Genomic DNA, 22,501 nt, shown 5'->3' with positions numbered 1-22,501 from the left:
GGGATACCACCGCCCAAGCTGGTAAATGCTGCGGGGGTGCCATCGCCTGAGCTGGCAGCTGCTGCGGTGCTGCCACCGCCTGAGCTGGCAACTACCGTAGGGGTGCCACCGCCTGAGCTGGTAAATACTGCGGGGATGCCACCACCTGAGCTGGTAAATGCTGCCGACCGCCAACCGTCTCTGCCACGCCGTCCCAACGAGGAGACGTCACCGGGGCCGTGCCACGCGGATCAAGCGGGCCGCAGGTCACGCAGGTCACGGTGAGTCACGCAGGTCACAATATGTCACGCAAATCACGCAAGTCACCGGTTTATTTCGCAGGTTACGCATGGGTCGCAGGTCATGGTTATGTCACGCAGGTCACCGGTGTGTCACGCAGGTCCCGGCCGCCGCTCTGCCTCCACTGGCCGCGTCTAGCGAGCCACACCGCTGCCGGTGGATGCCGCTGCCGGCTCCTGCGTGTGGCCACCGCCGGCCTGGTGCTGCTCTGCCTCTACTACATCATTTACACCCCGTGGGCGTTCAGCTGGCGCGGTGGGTTTCGTCGCTCATTGTGACGGGCAGTGGCTGTACTCAGGCCATTCACAGCACGACATGGTAATCCAACATGCAGCAGACGCCATTAGTTTGCATTTAGCTTCCTCTCAGATGTTTAGCCCACAAGCAGTTTTTGTTATGAGCAATGCCTAGCGAACACAGGCTGTCGAAGCGGCCAGTAATCCAAACAACCAAATTCAGAGCGCACATCTGTCATTGGGATAAACCGCACGTCATTGAAATGTCAATGTTAATCTTACGCCAGTCCACGCCAGCGCCAGCGGGCCGGATCTTTGCACAGCGAAGCAGGCGGGAACAACAGCATATGTATGTTCTGTATGCTGGCAGGCAGGGTATAGTTTCCTTGTCAGTTTAGGACGGGATCTTCAGCCTCACCCCCGCCCTCCTCCCTTCCCCCAGCTTGGGCTCCATCCCCACCCAACTTTATGAGGAAAGTGGGCCGAAGCCGGGGAGAAATCCGTCTTGGCGGCGTTTTTCACAGTAGCTATCTTCCATTTTTCACCGTTCAGTCCAGCCCCCTCCCCCCAAACTCAATTTGCCAAAGCACGCCGCTGACGGTAGAATATTAACTACTAGTAATAGTACTGGTCGAAGCAACGTTAAAGGAACACATTAGAAGTGTTGAATGACTTGCGAATGTTAACTGCCATGTACCTCATATTTCAGAGGCACGAATATTTGGATGTTTGACACAAACAGACACGAATATTTGAGTGGTTCACACAAAGAGGCACCAATATTTAAGATGATTATAATTTGGGCTAGTTTATTTGAACGGAACATTCCCGTTGCGTCGTTGATGGCAGCCCCAGGCGCTGTCGCGTTGGCAGTAGGTCGCCTCAGCAGCATTGTCCCTTCACGCAGCGAAGTCAGCAGGGACCGCTGGTTGGCTCCCTATGCCAGAGTTCTGACACCGCGGCCGGTCAATCGCGGACCACGGCCATCTGCTGAGCCTCCAATCTCCCTCAGACAGGGTTTTCTTCAACACCGTCGCTGGTTCCGGCCAGACCCGAGCATCGAGCATCACCACCGCTCTCAGACACATGGGCGTCTGGCCTGGCGACCCGTGTCCAGGAGACGGTGCGCCTGTATTATGGGCGTGTTAAGAACAGCAGCTACGACCCGAACCGCCGGCCGGGCATGTCATAGTTGAACTGGGAGACAACTCTCGACTGGAGAGGTTCGCCCCGGCTGTCAACCATTCCAAACTTTGCCCATTGTAGTCGCTGGCCGTTGGCCGCAGGTGCATGCAACTTTTAGCAAGCAGAAGGGCGGTTCTTTCAGAAGTGTTCTTTAACACGCGCCTGGGTGGCCGGCTAGATACCCTTCGCTCGGGTGGGGGTGGCGGTCAATTTGACCGCTCTGAGATCTCGGGAACTAAGAAAGCTAGTGACACCAAATTTGCAGGGTGTCTTGAACCGTACGTGAACTCACTTAGGTCAAAGTTTGAGCTTCCTAGGCTATGACCTTCAGGTCGAATAGGTCAAACAAGGTCAAGTTCTAGGTTGGTCACAAAAGTGCCCCCAGAACCAAGGAAACTGTTTCTAAGCAAAAGGTCAAAAGCCCATTTGAGGTCAGTGACCTTGTTTGTCCTTTTGAAGGCTATGGTGACCAAAATCATACAAGACTGCTCTGACTTTTGCATTTGAACAAGCGACAAAGATAACGCTAGGCAGTATGTTCATAAAACAAAATGTTGACCCGAGTCATCCTTGGTCAGTGACCTTTTCTGACGTCTAAGAAGTCGATGGAAGATGTATAATGCGGTTCCTGCTGTCACTAAATTCGAAATGAGCACCAATAACTATCCCATACAGCAAGCCCTAGAGTAATAAATCATGTTGGTTGTGACCTTGGTCTGACCTACATACCTGACCTTAGGTTAACGTTATTTGCTCATTCAATATTGGTAGTGCCTAAGAAAGCATATCAGAGATATATGGCTTCGTCAAACACTCCGTTATTGCATCATATTGGACAATTCTCTAGAAATTGTCTTCGCTGAAGCTATGGCCTGACATTGACCTGCCATAGGTCAGCGACCTTACGAGGCACATCCAAGTTTTTATGTCAAACGATCTGCTATTCAATTGTTTACAGCTATGCAAAGTTTGGCGCGGCTATGCCGTGCCGTTCGGAAACCATTCTAGAAGGCCTTTTCGGGGGGGGGGGGTCAATTTGACCCCTACCCCATCCGAGCGCGTGTTAAATATTGCTACACATCCGCGCTTAAACCGTTTCACCAGTTTTTTTCTTGCATCGTTGCAATGCCGGTACAGTTTTACCACGCTCATCGAATTTACGAGACACGAAAATTTAATAGTGATACGAAGATGAATACCACGCAGAGTCTGACGGAGAAGAAAACAGAGAACCGTGCCGGCCTAAGACTGGGTCGATGTATTCAGACCAGCACGTGTTCTCGTGCGCAAACTATGGAACTAAATCACCATGGAGCCAAATCGCTGTCCCGTGGAACCCCCGAGGCACGTTTTAAGGCTGATGTCAGATATCAACATGTAGAGCGAATTATTATTTGAAGCCGCAGGCAGAGCGCATCCAAATGTACCGGATTCAACCTATCGGCAAATCCCAACATCGTCGGACCCATAGATGCGCCAGAAGTCTATCGAAAACCGGCCGCCGTCATCTTATCCCAAACCGATCTCGAGCGCAAGGCGGCCATCAGTCAAGGAAACTGCGCGGGGAGGATGCGGTAATTGCGCTCGTGAGAAAAACGAGTCATCGCCCGCTACGCGTGTACCAACGTGTATCAAGTATACAACGTGTACCAAGTACTGAGTGATGGATGATATAACTGATGGATGGACTGAATGATGATAGGCGTCCAGCTACAAAAAAAATCGCCTGGATCGCATGCTAGAGCCGTGGGATCTGTTAGAGCCGTGGGATCCGTCGGGCGCGGTAAGTTGAAAATTTAATTTTCTTCGCAAATCTGCATACATTCTCTGTTTAGAGCTTCAGAGAAAAATGAGTCACCGCTCAAATTTGCATACATTTTCTGTTCATCTTGGGTGCGCCTGTGAACGAACAACTGTTTTACAATCTGTTGGATTGTTCGTGCTTTGATTAGCAGGCTCATCACGAACATTCGCAACCGCTGCGACGTGGGAAGTCATTTCGCCTGAATCGATGCTGGTTTTGAAATGCAACCGGAGCCAAACGGCCGCCTGATGTCATGGCACCCGAGTGGGCGCATTTTGACGGTCAGTTTGCCGCTGGAACGTTGGCGGTGGTGATTGTGGCGGCGGTGTCAAGTGTTTGTGTGTTGTGGGTATGTATGCTTCGTTTAATTTTCGTCTTGGCTATTTTATTAAGTCACGACAAAATATGGGGATGAGTGGCAGTGGCAACCTCCTCTAAATATATTGCTTACCCCGTTCCAAAGGCCCTGTCTTTGCTCCAGTTCAAATTATTACGAGTCTTGCCAAAAAGGAAACCTTGCAAAGAAATGATGCGGATTAAGGTTCGGCTAATAGGGCAGTGCGTCCTCGATTTGCTTCATCATTGCGTTTTAAATAAGCTCCATTCTAGCACCGTTCAAATAATGGTATGCAATGAGTTTGTCAGTCCATTCGCCGGAGTTCCTCCCCACGAGATCCCGTCTCCTTGTCGCGGAGTGGTTCGCTGTCGAAATGGCGCCATGGATTTTAGTTATGTCATCGACGTCATCGACCTACAATTTCAAGGGGTTTTGAAAGGCAAAGATCAATGGGGTTTTGGGGCACTGGGGCAATGGGGCACATGGGGCTTTGAAAGGGAAAATGAGCTAGCAAAACATGCAAGAAAAGAACGTGCTGCTCAACCAATAAAGCGATGCGACGTTGCATGATATTTGCATGTAGTTCCGTCCATGATTCCCATAATAAGAACTACGCTGCATCTTTTTTACCATGCTTATTTCTGTACGCCGTAAAGAAATGCACGTTTAAAGGTGGGCGCAATTAAATGTAATGGCACCATGCCGTGGTCGCCGTTTTCTGAACATGCTTTGCAATTGCGCCCTTTGCAACCTTTTCAAAAACTGCCAGCACCTAAAGTAAAAACGTTTTGTCTGCGATCTGAACTCACCAAAGGACGGGAAAAACATCGAGCTATGTTTTGCACAGATCATGGGCTCCCAGCGCAAGTGGTGTCTGAAAAGTAGTTTTCTTCCCCTAACGTCGCGAAATATGACCACTCTCCCCTAATCCTGGTCATTTTGGCCAGTACTACCTAAATATTTGTGCGTTTTGCGGTACTTTCATCCCAATTGCCTAACCAAAAATGACTGAGAATTCATGCATATCGTTGACCGACCTTGCTGGGCCTTGTTTGGATGGGCTAGTTGGCCTATTTGGCCCACCTGATGGTGTAGGTCGCCAGAGGTGACTGGCTCCACTGGCTTGGCTTTTGGCAACGTTCACGTAAGCCAACTGGTATCGCTGTTGTCACCTCGATTGTGCCACGCCGCAGGTAGGGTCTGACTGATGGCGTTTTATTACAGTCCGTTGGACTGCCGAGATCACTTACGCTGCTGTCTCATGTACTGATGATGAGAAGCAGGTGAGGGTTTGCGTGACGTCAAAAACCTAAGATGATGCCTCTCATTCTCGATTATGAACCAAGACATGATAGCCGAGAGGATCCAGGTAGAGATGACAGCCGTAATGCCACTCACATTGTACCCCTCCCCCTCGAAATTCAGGTCCCTCCGTTGATGCTGGCTGCTTCTGGACACCGCTGTCCACAGCAGAACCGATCACGTTTGAAAAAACGGCCACGACCAACTGTATCAGCCACTATCTAGCCCCAGTCTCGAACGTTTTCACCGTCCACAAACACCGGCTTCCGCCAACTGTACCAACTACTATCTAGCCCCTGTCTCGAACGCTTTCACCGTCCACAAACACCGGCTTCCGCCAACTGTACCAGCCACTATCTAGCCCCAGTCTCGAACGTTTTCACCGTCCACAAACACCGGCTTCCGCCGACTGTACCAACTACTATCTAGCCTCAGTCTCGAACGCTTTCACCGTCCACAAACACCGGCTTCCGCCGACTATACCAACTACCATCTAGCCCCAGTCTCGAACGCTTTCACCGTCCACAAACACCGGCTTCCGCCAATGTACCAGCCACTATCTAACCCCAGTCTCGAACGTTTTCACTTTCCACAAACACCGGCTTCCGCCGACTATGCCAGCCATTATCCAGCCCCAGCCTTGGACGTCCCCACGGCCCACTTGTGACTTCGACCTCCGATGCTGCCTCCATGGCTTCCTTTGAAATGAGGCCTCTCGACGCTCCCATCAGACACTCTTTGCTCCAGCCTTCAGCATGGTCAAGTTGGACCTCTCTTGAAGATAAGCCTCCGCCACTGAGCTTTTTTACTGGTTGTTAGATTTTCACTGCATGCTACAATTAAACATCATGCCAATAAGGTTATCACTGCTTATGGGTATGTCACACTGGTGAGGGCAGAAAAATATCCAGCCGTGGCGGGGAGGTGTCTTCTTACTCGATCACTTTCCGAGGCTCTCTTGGTCACTTGGTCACGTAACAGATTACTGAGACGAATTGATTGCTTGCTGCTACGGCGAGTCGCGTGTAACTGCTAACTGCCTTTGCCATACTGGTCCTTCACTGTTGGGTCCCAAAGGTGATCTTAGGGTCTGTAAACATTCCCTCAGTGTACGGGAAAATGCTACTTATGCCCCAGAACTTATGTATTTAGTACAAACATTTGCCTGCCTATAGGCAACTTATGCATAATTCGCTGACCTCGTCTGCTCATCTGAGGTTTTGGTTTCCCGATTGTGTCTGTCGCCTGTTTTAGGCGTGTGTTCGATCGTCGCATCGCGCTCGAATTGTGCAATTTACACAGTCGCAGCATGACGTAGATAACGTCGCCTTTAAGAAGCGTTCAATGATTTTGGCAGAGAGGTATGGTATGTTTGAGATAAGAATCAAAGCTGCCAAGTATGACTCATGCTTACCAAGTCTGAGATTTATTTGAGTTGCCTTTGAATTGAGGCCAGACCTGAATCTGGATCCGGTCAGATGCCTTATTCCGGTGAAGGCCGAGGAGGCTCACATCATTAAATACCTTAGGCTGGCTCCGACTGCACTTTAATCACTGGTTCAAATACAGTATACCTGTGAAATGAATCGATTCAGCCGAATCCCGGTTCAAAATGGTCTTGCGTCCGGAAGCCATTCCGGGTCGGCAGAACTGAGACCCATACCCGAATCAGGCACCCCTCGGCCGAGACGACCGTGAGTCACACATCCACCCCTCTGCGGAGAGCCCACGCCCGCAGCAGGCCCCCGGCATTGGCCGAGCCCCGCCAGCCCGCCTGCGGCCGTCGCCAGGGCCCATTGACTCCGCCCTCCGCCCGCCCGCAGCCGGCGACCGGTCGGCGCCATCTGGAGGGCATAACTCTTCCGCGCCGGTGGTCCTGGTGCCGACGCCGGACGACGTCTGCATCCGCTGGACGGGGCCCGCGTGGCCTGCGCAGTCGGGGGACGACGCCACCCCGCTACCGCCGGTGAGCGGCGCAGCCACGGTCTGCTCGCAGCGTGCAGGGGGAGGGCCACGCGCGCCGGTGTCGGGCATGGCTCACTGCTGAGGCTACGCTGGCAGTGACGGGGTAATTGGCATCGATGTGTGCCTGGGGTTTGGCTTGAAAGGGCTGTACGGCCGTGACGCTTGTAAATACGTGTGTAGTGTAATTTTTTTATCCTTATAGGATAGGAAAACCATAATGAGGAAACATGGTTTTTAAGCTGTGAAGCATTATTTTTAATCGGTTTCGCACTATTTCAGATTGCATTTTTGTCTGGGGTCAAGAATCCCTGCTGGCTTCAAGATCTTACGCAGCAAAGTGTAGAATTTCTGGAGAAGAACTGCTATGCAAACTATACGAAAAATAGAAGCATATTCTCAAAACGGTATGCAAAAAGTAAAAACGGCTTTCTGTAAGAGCCAGCCGCGCCTGCTGTTCACATCGCAGTTTGCATGAAATAAGTGAAAGATGAAACAGCTATTGAATTGTCTGAAATATTAGGCAGTTTTTTGACACGGTTATACACTTGATTATGTTAACTCCGCAGCTCATTGTCAACCATGAACACTAAATGTGCAGCCATCCTACGCGTTATATCACAGACACTAGCGTGCCTGTAAATATGTCACTTCCACTGAGGGAATTCAGTGAAGGCCGCACGATCAAGCTTAGGGGGCCCAACGGAGGCTGCTTGGTCAAGCTCAGCTTGCTCAACGGAGGTTGTGTGGTCAAGCTTAGCGGGCTTAACGGAGGCTGCATGGTCACGGGTGGGGGGTTCAGCGGAGGCTCCATGGTCAAGCTTAGGGTGCCCAACGGAGGTTGCGTGGTTAAGCTTAGAGGGCTCAACGGGAGCTGCATGGTCAAGCTTAAGGGGGCTCAACAGAGGCTATATGATCAAGCTTAAGGGTGCTCAACGGAAGTTGTGTGGTCAAGCTTAAGGGAGCTCAACGGAGGCTGCATGGTCAAGCTTAAGGGGGCTCAACAGAGGCCATATGATCAAGCTTAAGGGTGCTCAACGGAGGTTGTGTGGTCAAGCTTAAGGGAGCTCAACGGAGGCTGCATGGTCAAGCTTAAGGGGGCTCAACAGAGGCCATATGATCAAGCTTAAGGGAGCTCAACGGAGGCTGCATGGTCAAGCTTAAGGGGGCTCAACGGATGCTATATGATCAAGCTTAAGGGTGCTCAACGGAGGTTGTGTGGTCAAGCTTAAGGGAGCTCAACGGAGGCTGCATGGTCAAGCTTAAGGGAGCTCAATGGAGGCTGTATGGTCAAGCTTAAGGGAGCTCAACGGAGGCTGTATGGTCAAGCTTAAGGGGGCCCAGTGAAGGCTGCGCGGCTAAGCCTTTCCGCCTAATCAAATTTGAAATAGGGCGCTATCCACATTTGCTGCAGTCAGGTCCATCTGCCTGATCGGATTTTGCATAGAAACTAATCGAATTTGCCGCAAAGTTAGTGAGCCGGAGCGCCGAGCTGGTGGTTGCGCCAGAGAGCTGCGCCGCCACCGCACCCATCAGCTCAGCTCCAGCGCCGTGAGCTGAGCGTCCGAGCTGGTGGCTGCGCCAGAGAGCTGCGCCGCCACCGCACCCATCAGCTCAGTTCCAGCGCCGTGGGCTGGGCATCCGAGGGCCACTGCCGTTGTCGCCAGGGCGCAGCGCTACCGGCCGTTCGTCAGCGAGCCGGCGTCGGTCCTGCGGCTGCGCTGCCTGCCTTATTTCTACATCGTGGGCCAGCCCAAATGTGGCACCACGGACCTGATGCACCGCATCAGCCTGCACCCGCACGTGCTGGCCGGCACGCTCAAGGGCCCCAACTGGTGGACACGCGCCCGCTTCCCCCTCCAGCCAGGTACGCCGCTGATGCGCCACGCTCCTCACTGGTGACATCGATTTAATTAAAGATCCTGGGTTGCGCAAAAATGCTTAACAAACAGTATAAATAAAAGGATAGTATTACCTAAATATGACTGATGTCGTATGACTTCTGTTATATTACTTCTGTTATATCACTACTGATGTATTAGCAGTGTTGTATTATCCATGTTATGTTACTACTGGTGTATCACCAACCTCGTATTACCAAGAACATGCGGCCATCGGACGCACGCTACTTTATTAATTCGCGTGGTAATGTGTTGTATCGGACAAAGAGCAAAGGCCGTGGCGTGAACAACGTCAACAATGATGCGGGTCCGGCGATGTCCAGTTTCATAAAACGAAATTAAACATGGGTACCTCATTTGCGTCGTGTAAGCATACGACGCGAGCAAGCGCATTTTGTTTGATCTCCGAGTTAGCCCCAGTTGATCTCCCAGTACTCTCAACCATTGGCAAGTAGGACCAATCGATTGCACCAAGTCGTTTTTTGATGTATGTCTCATTACGATGCAAATCAGAAATGTACAGACCTGGGCTTTCTTTCATAGTAGGACTGGGATCCCGCCTGCCTGCCTGCTGTCTGCTCGCTGTGCTGTTTGTGGCTGTCTGTAGTACCAACGAATCGCGATAAGGGTACAGACTTCCAGAGACGTGGCCGCTGGAGCACGAGCAATATATCTTCTCATGTGGCGTCTAAAGCATTTTTCTTACCTTACATGCATGTGTCAAAGTCTAGATCGGAAGTCTAATACCGTTCTCCGACAGATCGGGCTGTGTAAAGATCAGAAGTCTAGTATCGCTCTCCGACAGATCGAGCTGTGTGAAGATCGGAAGTCTAGTATCGCTCTCCGACAGATCGAGCTGTGTAAAGATCGGAAGTCTAGTACCGCTCTCTGACAGATCGGGCAGTGTAAGGAATGAAAGTCTAGTGCCGCTCTCCGACAGATCGGGCAATGTAAAGATCGGAAGTCTAGTACCGCTCTCCGACAGATCGTGCAGCGTAAAGGACCGTTCTCGCTGTGTCTTACACCGTACCGCTCCATTACGCTCCACCTTACGACCGTCAGCGACGATGACAGTCAAAATAACTAACAACGGATAGCCAGAGTTCACGCTCGCTGGCGTCGATCAGTCGGCGCGGGCGTCGATCAATTCTTACATTGGTAAGAATTACACACGCCGAGGCCAAGCGTGTGCGGGCACGGCGACGACCGGTCCCGACGCGAGCTGACGTAAGAGCCGCGGTTTCGGCAGGTCAGGCCAGCCACTGCGGTCGCCAAGTGGCGTTCCAGGAGTACGTGGACTCGTTCGAGATGGTGGCGGCGCAGCTAGCCGGGGCCGACTGCGGCGGCGGCAGACCCGGCGCGCCCCTGGACACCAGCCAGCCGCATGATCACAGGTGCGCCACGCAGGCCTAACACAGCGGCCGGCCGGCTCAAAACACTCGGCCGGCGGCGTCCCGGTCGCGGGGAGCCGCGCGACACGTGCTCAGGGCTCGGCACCCGCAACAAGCGCCTGCTCCACGCCCCTGTGAACGATTCCAAGTATTTGATACGTCGTGCCATGCCCAAAATGTTTGTGAGCTCAGCCTGAGACACGACTTGTACAGACGTTGGTGTTTCATTTGTTAGCAATCATTCATTTTGATCGATCATCATCGATCGTTTGTTAGTAAACGCAGTCTGCGTGTGATGTGGGCATCATAATCATCATGTGGCACCTCCAAGGCAGTCTGAATATGACCGCACTCTAATGATAGGAAGAAGTTATCGTCGTTTAAATGACTGCCTTTCTTCAAACAACAGCATGCGCTCGACTGGTGGCTTTCACCTAAGTGACCATAGTTTTTTTCAAATTTCACTCTTCGTTCAATCATGCAGGATACTGCGAGCGTAGTTACGATGTGCATCTAGGAGACGAGCGGCACGGGTTCGGTCCTGCGCGGCACCGGGTTCGATTCCCCGCGGCGCCGGGTTCGATTCCCCGCTGCACCGGGTTCGATTCCCCGCGGCACCGGGTTCGATTCCCCGCGGCACCGGGTTCGATTCCCCACTGCACCGGGTTCGATTCCCAGCGGCACCGGGTTCGATTCCCCGCGGCACCGGATTCGATTCCCCGCGGCGCTCGCGGTTTGCACCAGGACGAGAGGCAAGTGATACCGTACGGCAGCAGCAGCTGAGTGCTTCGTAAAAGTCCAATTACATCCAATTATATTCGTTCATTTATTCCTCGCCCATAACCCATCCTTTGATAATAACCTCACTTGTCAGATATATAGTGTCGTGCCCTTATGCGGAATCAATACTGAAAATGCACTATGACACCGCACCAAAGCAAGATAAACATATGTTGCCACGTCGGGTGCACGATTTTCTTGACCGTCAATGTTTCCACAACATGAGTTTTCTGACCGCGTGCTGTCTGTGTGTTAGTATTCCATCAAACATATGTCCCGCCTGATCATGCCCGTGGTGCCCTCTGTATCGGTTTGTAGATTACCACCGACACAGCTGCTGCATCGGATGCCTCAGCAGCGGATGTGCTGAGGGAGGGAGCACCTGATTTCCCGGCCCGATGGTTACTCATTTGAAATGAAACAGCCGTTAGCTATCGCTGCGCAGTTATCAATGCAAGAAACTAGGACAGATGGACCTTGCTCCAGTCCAGTCGAGAGCCTATGCAGGTTCCCATGCTCTCCAGCCCCACTATTCGACATGTGCATTTCTGCCCGTTGAAGTTAGCTGCCAGTGACACTCCATCAGCTCTGGCCGCGCCCCCGCCGCCCGCACACCGGCACTGACGTCGACCTCGACGCCCGGCAGGCGATGGCAGCACGTCGACTCTCTGGGGCGGCGTGGCCCACCGAGCCGCCAGGGAGGCCGGGCTGACTATGTTCCCGCCGCTCGGCCACTCCGTGGCCGCCGGCCTGGCCAGACTGCAGCCGCGCGCTCGCATCATTGTCATCCTGCGCGAGCCCGGCGACAGGTGGGCGGCCGCAGCTGTCCGACAGCTGCAACTGTCCGACAGCCGCAACTGTACGGCGGCCGTAACTGTCCGGGGCCGACACTGTCCGGCGGCTGCAACTGTCCGGCGGCCGTAACTGCCCGGCGGCCGTAACTGTCCGGGGCGGGGGGTAACTGTCTGACAGCCGCAGCTGTCCAGCGGCCGTAGCTGTCCGACAGCCGCAACGGTACGGCGGCCGCAACTGTCCGGGGCCGCAACTGCCCGGCGGCCACAACTGTCCAGCGGCCGCAGCTACCTGAAAGCCACAACTGTCCGGGGGCCACGTCCGTCCGACGGCCACAACTGTTCGGCGGCCTGTCGACGCGGCGGGCCGACACCACAGCAGCGGCTCGACTCCGGGATGGAGGCCCACGTGTCTCTTTTGGGGACGGCAGGGAGTCCAACGGCTCCGCCATGCTCGTACCCGTCATCCTCGACTTGGCAGGATGCGTCGTTTTTCCATAAGACAGCTTCTCCAGCCCGCCCAAACCGGGAGGCGCACGAATAAGTGAAAGACGATACGGCTTCCTCCATGTTCTCCTTCAATAAACCACCGCGCAGCAAACTGGAATATACAGATGCCGTGCCAATATCATTCGTCTAGGTAACTGCGACACACGATGAAAAAGCTTCCGCGAGGAGCTCAAGCATACGGGACTGTTGTCACAGGCTTGCACAGTCCTTGTGACATGACTAACACGCGCCCGGGTGGCCGGTTGGATACCCTTCGCTCGGGTGGGGATCAGTTTGACCCCCCGCGTGAGATCTCAGGAACTAAGAAAGCTAGAGATACAAAATGCACAGGGTGCGTTGACCAATACGTGAACTAACTTGGGTCAAAGTTCGAGGTTCCTAGGTCATGGCCTTCGGGTAAAATAAGGTAAAACAAGGTCAAATTTCAGGTTGGTCTCCAAAGGGCCCCTGGAACCTAGATAACTGTTCTAAGTTTATAGGTCACATGCTCATCTAAGGTCATTAACTTCGTTTGACCTTTTGAAGGTTATGGTGACCAAAATCATACAAGACTGTTTCGACCTTTGCATTTGGATAAGCGACAAGGATTACGCTAAACAGTATGTTCCTAAAAACGAAGTGTGGACCTGGGTCATTCTAGCCAGTGACATATTTTGATCTTTAAGAAGTGTATGAAAGCTGTATAATGCGGTTCCTGTTATCAATAAATTCGAAATGAGCACCAGAAACCGCCTTATACAGCAAGCCTTACAGTAATATAACATGTTGATTTTGACCTTGGTCTAACCCTCATATCTGACCTTACGTCAATGCGATTTGTCAGTTCAATTGTTGTGTTGCCTAAGAAAGTATCTCAGAGATGTATGGCTTTGTCTAACGCTCTGTTGTTGAATCAGATTGAAGGACCCCTACCAATTGTCCTCGCTAAAATCATGGCCTGACTTTGACCTGGCGTAGGTCAGCGACCTTACAAGGTACACCTAAATTATTGGTGTCAGACAATCCGCTATTCAACTGACTACAGCTGCGCAACATTTGGTGCGGCTACGCCGCACCTTCCGGCAGCTATTCCTGAAAAACCTGCGGAGCGGGTCAAGTCGACCCCCACCCGAGCATGTATTAAATATCGAGTGTCCACCTGTTTTTAAACGACAATCATACCACCGAAGCCTTCTTACCCTCAGGCTATTCTCCGACTACTTGTATTTTAACGCCGATTTGGACAAAGAAAAGAACGCCGATGGGTTCCACAACCTGACGCTCGAGGCCGTGGCGATCTGGAACAACTGCACCACCTTTAGGAGCGTGGACGACTGTGTCACCGACCGCTCCGTCCTCCTCAGTTTCGGGGTGAGGAAGACGGGCGCAGGCGGGCCCGGGACCGGGTTCAAGGAAGATATAGGGGTGGGACTGGTGGAGTTAGACCAGCATGCTCGATAAGCCCTGCACTATGCGGCTTTGGGGATATGGTGCAGTAAGCACGTAACACGCAAGTGAAGGGGACAAATGCACATGCCAGCTTCGATTCGGTGCGAGCACGTGTAACGGCGTTGAGCTCGATTCTGATGAGACACACGGGTGACGGATCTATCCTAGTTTTTGACGGCGGTGAATGTATGAGGGCCGGGTAGTGCTGACCTTCTCGATGGAGGGAGGGGAGGCCGCAGTCCCCATGCGCCACTTTCTGTTGCCTCCAGACGCCTTGTTTGGTCAGCCGCTACCACATGTCTGCCACATGTCATGTGCATGACATGTGTGTGACATGTCTGCCACATGTCTGCCACATGTCTGTGTTCGCAGATCGTGCGTCTGCATGTGGGCCTGTACGCCGTGCATCTGCGACAATGGCTGGAAACGTTCCCGAGGCCGAACATCCTGGTACTGCGCACGGAGGACTACTCCAGGAATGTCAACCACAGCATGCTGCAAGTGTATCAGCACCTCGACTTGGGTACGACTCCCAGACACTGACACATCAACACGTGGAGATCACATGGACACGTGGTACCCCCACCCCGCCCGCCCCTCCCCCACATTATGTCCACAACTTTATTCCGCGCGTCAACAGAGCGTGAGGAATGTCTGACAGTGCTCGCCACCTGCCAACGACTTCATGATGTGCCGTTACGTATGACTTGCTGCTTATTGCCAGAACCACCAACATTTCTGCAAGTGGTTTTTAGACCAGCGGCATTTCTCGGCTGACAAAATGTTCCGTACCAATAACAGCCATTTGTGCCAGAGGCCAACACCAGACACCTTAAATGATGTCTTAAAATCCCGCTTGAGCACATGAGTTGTAGCGTAAAGACTATGTTTCCTGGCCTGTTCTATGTGTTATATGTGAAACGTACTCTTCTTCGCAAGTTTTCGGACCATGGTGTGGGTTGTTCTTCAGGTGGTAGTAAAAAAAAAAATGGTAAAGGCATTAAAAAACACCACCTGAAGAATGACCCACGAAATGGTTTGAAAGCTTGCGGAGAAAACTGGGAGTTGTTCCCTTAACACACGGTGAAAGCTCCGAAACAGTGCATCTTAATTTGACACTTTCGTCGCATGCATGTGCTTGTCGACACCATCCTGACGTTCCAAACGTTCCAGAGCTCGACACCACACCAGTCACGGGGCCTGAGGCCACCCCTGCCTGTCCAGAGCTCGACACCAAACCAGTCACGGGGCCTGAGGCCACCCCTGCCTGTCCAGAGCTCGACACCACGCCTGTCACGGGGCCTGAGGCCACCCCTGCCTGTCCAGAGCCCGACACCAACACAGCGACGGGGCCTGAGGCCACCTCTGCCTGTCCAGAGGTCGACACCACGCCTGTCACGGGGCCTGGCGCCACCCCTGCCTGTCCAGAGCCCGACACCAACACAGCGACGAGGCCTGAGGACACCACGCCTGTCACGGGGTGTCACCTGTCCAGAGGTCGACACCGCCCCTGCCTGTCCAGAGCTAGACACCACGCCTGTCACGGGGCCTGACACTGCCCCTGCCTACACTCTTCTCCCTTGAGACCCTCCATTCCGTCACCGCCTCGCTTCACACCGGTGACGTCACCCACCGGCCCAGGACCTGACCCCGACCCGTCCCCAGCGCCACCGTCAGAGCAAGACATGAGGCTGGTCAACTCCGCTCGGGTCCTCAACGCGCGCCGAACCAACCTGCAGCGGATGCAGATGTTGGCCGAGACGCGGCAGCTGCTGACGGACTTTTACCGGCCACACAACGAGCGGCTGGCAGTCCTGCTCGGGTCACAGCGCTTCCTCTGGGAGGATACGTGACCAGCGCCCGGCCGCCGTGGCCGTCTGGACGTCCCACGGCCCCACTCGCTGCGACGAGTGCCAGCGAGAGCTACGCATGCAGGCGTGGAGAGTTGCGGCATCAGAGGCCGGGCATCTAGTGCCTTTGGTGCTGGCTGAACGGTGCGAGCGAGGCTGTTCTCGTGACTACCGGCGCGCGGTCGACCCGGTTTGTATCCAGTCCTGTTCCATCGTCGTGTCATCGCATGTTAGCTGGGTCAGGGACAACTGCCCGATTTGCCAACGGGTGGGGCGCAGCAGCCGAAATGCAGCTGGAACGTCACCTGTATGACATACAATATGTAATACGCGTGTAAAAATTACATGTGTGATTGCACGGCGTGTCATGCCACCAGTGGTACAGAAAAGCGCGCGGTCTACTCGCTGCGCCGTGCCCAGATCACTGGAGCTGTTCTGCCATTGCGAGTTTGCAAGGGCGGCTTGGGACGCAGGTAGCTCTAATACCGGTAAACTCAAGAGCCGATCTGGAACGTGTCGCTGTGTGCCTTGCCATGCACTGCGAGACAGGACTTTCTGGACAAGATATTCATGCTGATAAACCCACCATCAGCGGAGAACACGCATACAGTGGTAACGCAGATACTGAGGCTGGTCTTGCCGTGATTTCTCCCCGAACGCAACGCGTTCCGCCGGATGATTCTGACAGTCATTCGACGGAACTGTCCGAACTTGGGCGATCCAAGTCGGTGTGCCGTGTTATTCCCATGGAATGAAGGTTGCACTGTATCTACCTCCTGTGGGGAGCATGCCAATTAGTGCCACTATGTGGTGAAAGCCGCTTGTAAAGGATTCGTACTGCATAACTGCACTAACTTGCCAGCATTGCTTCAATGAGGATTGGAGAAAGGGGGCAGGTCATCCCTGCCAAGGCGACGTGTTTTCAGGAGTAGCCAGAGCAGGACGGTGCGCTGTCAGTATTCATCGCCTGCCACCGGAGCGAGAGGCGACGCCCGGTTATCCCGTGTCCGAGTGCCGTGTCTACCTCCATCCAATTCGTACCAGCCGCACTCCGTCCCGGACAAAAACGCGTCTGGTTGTCACCTGTATTGGCTGCAGTGGTCAGTGCCGCCGTGACGTCACCAGTGCCCGTCTCCCCTCCGGCCCACGCTCCCAACCATCCGCTCCGGGGTCGCCCGTCGCCCAGCCCGGGCCGCGGCCCGCCGGTCACGACGGCGGCTCGTCGGCCTCGTCGCCGTCGCCGGTGGTCTGCCAGGCGTCCTCCTCCGAGAGGAAGCGCCGCTTGCGCGCCGTGTTCATGTAGGGCCGCAGCACCCACTCCAGCTCGGCGGTGGCGCCCTGGTCCAGCGTGCCCAGCCGGATCTCGTACACTGCCGGCGAGGGACGGACCGTCAGGCAGCCACGGGTCACACACCCCGCAATGTGAGGTTTCTCATGTTTGGCACGGGCAACCGTGATTAATGAGCACGTTGCCGAAGCATTTGATGGAGCGCGCCTGGAGGAGACGCTACATGCCCGCGGAAGGGCATGGCGACAGACCCCTCAGAAAACCGGACGATGGCTGGGCCTAGCAAAATATCGGCTGCAATACGCCGGGGCAAACCCGGACCCCACAAACGCGTCGGGAGAAAGGCCTGGTCAAAAAACACTCGGTCCTGACAACCGCCTCCCAGCATTGCGGACTGCGTGCCCACACCAGCACAGCACCAGCGGATACGCACCCCGTCAGGACAAGGACAAACAGGACATCAGACAGACACTCGCCTCATCAGACGGGATATCAGACAGACGCACGCTCTCTCAGACTGGACAAACAGGACATCAGACAGACAAACACCTCATCGGACAGAACAAACAGGACATCAGACAGACGCGCGCCTCACCAGACAGGACAAACGGGATATCAGACGAGATATCAGACAGACGCGCGCCTCACCAGACAGAATAGACAGGACAACAGACAGGCACGCGCCTCATCGGAAAGGACAGACAGGACATCAGGCAGACGCACGCCTCATCAGACAGGACACCAAACAGACGCACGCCTCATCAGACAGGACAAACGGGACATCAGGTTGCCGCTCGCCTCATCCGACGGGAAATCACAGACGCTCGCCTCATCAAACGGGACAGACAGGACATCAGACAGACGCACGCCTCATCAGACAGGACAAACGGGACATCAGGCTGCCGCTCGCCTCATCCGACGGGAAATCACAGACGCTCGCCTCATCAAACAGGACAGACAGGACATCAGACAGACACGCGCCTCATCGGACAGGACAGACAGGCGCACGTGGCGCGCCTGTCCGCCCGTTTCCCCGGGTCCGGTCGGAAGTCGCCCCGGTAGCTCACGTTTCAGCAGAAAGCGCGGGCCAGCCTCGCTGAGCTGCAGCTCCCGTCCGCCGCCAGCCGCCCGCCGGTACGTGTGGTGACGGAACAGGATGTAATCGTCGTGGTTGATGAAGGTCAGCACGCGCTTGCTGTCCTCCTTCGGCACGGGGAACAGGTACTTGAGAATGTCCTGCACCTGGAGCAGGGCGGCGACGTCGCGGTCAGAGCGTCGCTCGGTCATGGGGAGTCAGGACGAGCAAAGGCGAAGCCGCAGCCGCTCTAATGGTCTGCCCGGTCAGAGCGCCGCTCGGTCATGGGAAGTCGGGACGAGCAAAGGCGAAGCCGCAGCCGCTCCAATGGTCTGCCCGGTCAGAGTGACGCTCGGTCATGAGAAGTCGGGACGAGCAAAGGCGAAGCCGCAGCCGCTCCAATGGTCTGCCCTTTCCCTCCAGCAGTCCCTCAAAGAACTTTCAAACCGCACCTGCCTTTGTCGCAATAAGCACTAAACTCACCTTCTGCGATAAATGGCAACACTGTGTGTGACGAAGTACAACAATGCCCTTTCAGGGAAAGCTGTAGGTTAAGTTGCACTATCTATTTCGCAAAAGCAACCTAAGCAACGGTACCTAACAAGCTCACTCCTCACGCACGAAGCCGTTACAACAGTGTCGTCCGTTCGAGAACGAAGTCGTGACGTGATTCGTGGGTCTGCATCGAAGCGCATGTCAGGGCACAGCCAGCTGCGAGCAGCGCTTCGCGTCGAGGCGCTCACCCGCCGGCCCAGCTTGGTCTTGAAGTTGTGGAAGACGAGGTGCGGGTATTGCTCGGACATGGTGCCGATGTCGGGGATGTCGTGTCGCATCACCACGTCCAGCAGGGTGAAGTGGGCCGTCGGCCCATACGGCAGGTGACAGACAGTCAGGCCGGCCGGCTCGCCGCGGTGCTCGCTGATCTGCCGGGTCACAGCCGGGGTCAGCGCCGAGCGCGGCCGAGGGCGCCCGCTGCCCGGGGCACGGGACGCGCCGTCAGCTGTCTCCGGCGAGACACACAAGTTCGTGCCTACATCATATACCAATATATATTGGCATATGATGTATTGGTATATATATATATATATATATATATATATATTGGCATATGATGTATTGGTATATATATATATATATATATATATATATATATATATATATATACCAGATTACATACATATATACCCAAACACACGCAGGAACGAATGAACGCACGCACGCACGCACGCACGCACGCAAGAACACAAACGGTACAAGCACTGCACCCAAATAGCCCAAAAAGCCCGTGCCGGCGCCGCGCCGGCCACTTCGCATCCGTCCATTCGACGCGATCCCAGCGCTGCTTGGCGCTCACCTTGATAAAGTCCGTCACGCCATTGGCCCGACAGGCGTCCAGCAGCTGGGTCAGCTCGTAGCCGCCGCGGTTCATCCGCTGCGCGTTCGGAAAGACCAGCTTCATCTCCTGCAGCACGCAAACACCCGGTAAACTGTTGGGTCATACAATGGGCTTGAAGGTCAAATAGAGTTTGTGTGACTCATGCATGTCGTGCCTAATGACAATACTTGTCATGGTGCAGCACACGGAATGTGACGGACTCAAAACAAAAACGAGGGCACAAGCTTTTAGGTTCCTCGATACGTCGCCAACCAGGAGACACCGAACAAACAGGAGGATAGTGAGAGCTGCAAAACTAGCATGATCCACACCACACAGTTCCAACGGTATCACACAGCACAGATGCAGACCAGCACAGATAGCACAGATGCAGACCAGCATGCATGGGAGACCAGGCGCACAACACAGCAGCCAGCGCTGGCCGGCGGGCCGACCTTGGCGAACTTCTTGAGCCGCGAGCTGGGGTTCCTCGAGGTGGTGATAATGATCTTGGGGTCGTGCACGCCCGCCCAGCGATACTCGTCGTCCACGTGGGAGGTGGCCGCACCGCCCGACTCTGTGCCGGCTTCGGCGGCCAGACGCGGTCCGGCGTCATCCCACTCGCCCTGCGCATGCAGCTTCAGGCCCTCATAGCGCAGGTCGGTGTCCAGCGGCCGATTCTCTGGCGGGCGAGACCAGGCGTCAGCAGGAACATGCCCATTGGAGGAGGGGCTGCCATCACAGAGCTGCCACATAACCTAACAAGTCATGCTTTCCTCCTGGCATGCTGTTACAGGATGGCATCCCTCACAGCCATGGAAGATGACCTGAAATCAGCCTAGGTCAAATCAAAGACCACACATTAAACTTTGAACATCTGAAAAATGAGACCAAGACATGCTACACAAAACCTGTGACCCATGTTCAATTTATGGCCTCACTCTTGTAATTGGGTTGTGTTTGGGTGGTGTTTACTCTATCTATCATATTGCACGCAGTCGGACATTAATACCCAAGAATTATTTGCCCAAGTTATTTAACCAACATAGATAATTCCAGATAGCAGCTTTCTGCCATCACTTGGCAATTTCAGGCCCTTTCAGTCTGCATGTATAGCAAGGCATTGGCCCCAGCCTGGATGAGATCAATGAGTATACTAAAACCATGTTAGTCGTAATGTACCAATGACCATGAACACCTGATCTCTAATCACCTCAGAGGAAAGCCACAAAGATGACTGGGAAAACACCAACCTGCCAATGCTGCCTTCAGACGATCCTTTTTATCTTGGGTGGTCCTCTGACGCTCCTCAATTGACTTCCTGAATAAATACTCTCTCCTCAGCCGTGCTTGACGCCGAAGCTGGAATATAAGGAATGCACATAACATCAATTCCAGTGCATGTTATGTATTGGGAGTTTTTAAGCTATTTCTATGCATCAGAAGGTTAAATATGGAATATATTTATTTATTTATGTATCATACAATGGTCAACATATGTTTCATGCCATTTAACCAGTGCCTCCTGGTTACCTGAGTCAATGACGGTCTGCAGAAGAATGTCCTACTCTTAATACTGAAGGGCTCAATGCCTTTCTTACTTATATCAATGATGAGCATGTTATGCCCATGCAATGTCAGGTACATTATGGAACAATGCAGGCAACAGCACCTGTGGGTTGGCAAATCAACATACTTAAGCTCCAGCATAATATTGTACTGCTAGAGCTAGAATACTGAAAATGCATCACCATATGCTCTTCCATGGAATAACCTGTTCATGCATGGCCAACCTTCATATGTCATGCTTCACAGCATTGTGCATAAGCCATATCCATTCCAAATGCTCTAAGACAGGCAAAAATAACACTGCACCATAGCCACCAAGAAAAGCCTCAGCGACATAGCCAGGTAATGCAAATTACAAATATGCAGGAGAATTCCAGAACCCCATTGCCAGCAACAAATATAGTTAGATCTAGGAAAAGCATGCCTGTCATGAACCTTACATTATACTGGGGAGCACTTGCAGTAATGGCTTTGTCAAGATTGTCTGTCATCGAATTACCATTTGTTTTAATACCCCAGATGGAAGGCAAGGCCAATGGGTTTCAAGGTTTCTGCAGAAACCCTCATTCAGTGCAAGGATCAGGGCAAATATCCACCAGCCTATGAACAACTATAATGGTGGAGGTCTTGACAGCAGGCAAATGTCTGTAACTGTCCAGCAAGGATGGCAATCTTCATCATACCGCGCCAACCCCTGCCCCTAAAAGCTTACCATCGTGATTCCCTCCGAATTGAGGCTGTGTATTGAAACCGCGGTGGATCAAGTTTTCAGTTGGCTTCACCGACCGACCACTCCTTCATCTTGAACACACTACGCTCCTAATTACTACGGCCTTCCTACCGCAATCAAGCTGCCATAAATTGACTCCCAATCAACGCGCGACCACCACGCGAACTCAGCACCTAGCAAGCGAACCCCGCATCGCCATTCATTAGCCTCGAATGCGCGCAGCATGCGCGTGTGCGGTAGTGTACGAAACGTCTGCGCCGTTTTCCGCGCCATTCTGCATGAAAAAGAGATCACTAATTTGTGGCCATTTCGTAGCCGATTGCGTTGTTGCCTTCGGCATTGTTTGCATTTCTGACTTACCCTCACCATAGTTGCAATTTAATCATAATTTTGAGTACTCACTGGCTAACAAAAGTTCCAACCGAATTATACCTTAGCATGGTGTTCGGAGCAAGGAGACCGAGGTAAGATAACCTAGGTAAGAAATAAAGAAATGGCTGTAAGAATCCTACGATCGTGCTTTCCGTATAAATGCAGCCGGCAGTACACCGTTGGTAACGTGGAAGAAGCGATGGGTGCAACCACAGGCGTAGGAACGTTCGAAAAAGTATGGGACAGGCTCAGGGTATACTTCTGGAACTTTTTCTTGGAAGCAACCCCGGCGACCAGGGGAGGGGGGGGGAGGTAGAGATGGAAGTTACTGTCCGC

The 22,501-nt window shown here is 53.4% G+C and overlaps 2 protein-coding genes across 2 annotated transcripts; one reads left to right on the top strand and one right to left on the bottom strand.

The window, feature by feature from the left end:
* Nucleotides 1-10,365: 10,365 nt before the first annotated feature.
* Nucleotides 10,366-16,095, top strand: LOC119099182 (carbohydrate sulfotransferase 15-like). Its single transcript, XM_037222290.1, has 5 exons — nt 10,366-10,400; nt 11,824-11,986; nt 13,663-13,828; nt 14,279-14,429; nt 15,572-16,095. Exons 1-5 carry the CDS (start codon nt 10,391-10,393, stop codon nt 15,757-15,759), a joined length of 678 nt encoding a protein of 225 aa, XP_037078185.1. The 5' UTR covers nt 10,366-10,390; the 3' UTR covers nt 15,760-16,095.
* Nucleotides 16,096-16,835: 740 nt separating this feature from the next.
* Nucleotides 16,836-21,784, bottom strand: LOC119098788 (U3 small nucleolar ribonucleoprotein IMP4). Its single transcript, XM_037221830.1, has 7 exons — nt 21,776-21,784; nt 20,748-20,856; nt 19,950-20,176; nt 19,474-19,581; nt 18,863-19,042; nt 18,112-18,286; nt 16,836-17,126 (listed from the first exon to the last, which is right to left on the bottom strand). The coding sequence occupies exons 1-7, from the start codon at nt 21,776-21,778 to the stop codon at nt 16,963-16,965; spliced, it is 966 nt and encodes a 321-aa protein (XP_037077725.1). The 5' UTR covers nt 21,779-21,784; the 3' UTR covers nt 16,836-16,962.
* Between the last annotated feature and the right edge of the window lie 717 nt (nt 21,785-22,501).

Source organism: Pollicipes pollicipes, unplaced genomic scaffold (genome assembly GCF_011947565.3).
Source record: "Pollicipes pollicipes isolate AB1234 unplaced genomic scaffold, Ppol_2.1 Scaffold_4740;HRSCAF=5597_pilon_pilon_pilon, whole genome shotgun sequence".
NCBI classification, from domain to species: domain Eukaryota; kingdom Metazoa; phylum Arthropoda; class Thecostraca; order Pollicipedomorpha; family Pollicipedidae; genus Pollicipes; species Pollicipes pollicipes.
The sequence above is the reverse complement of the archived record's forward strand: the minus strand, read 5'-3'. Positions and strand labels throughout refer to the sequence as shown.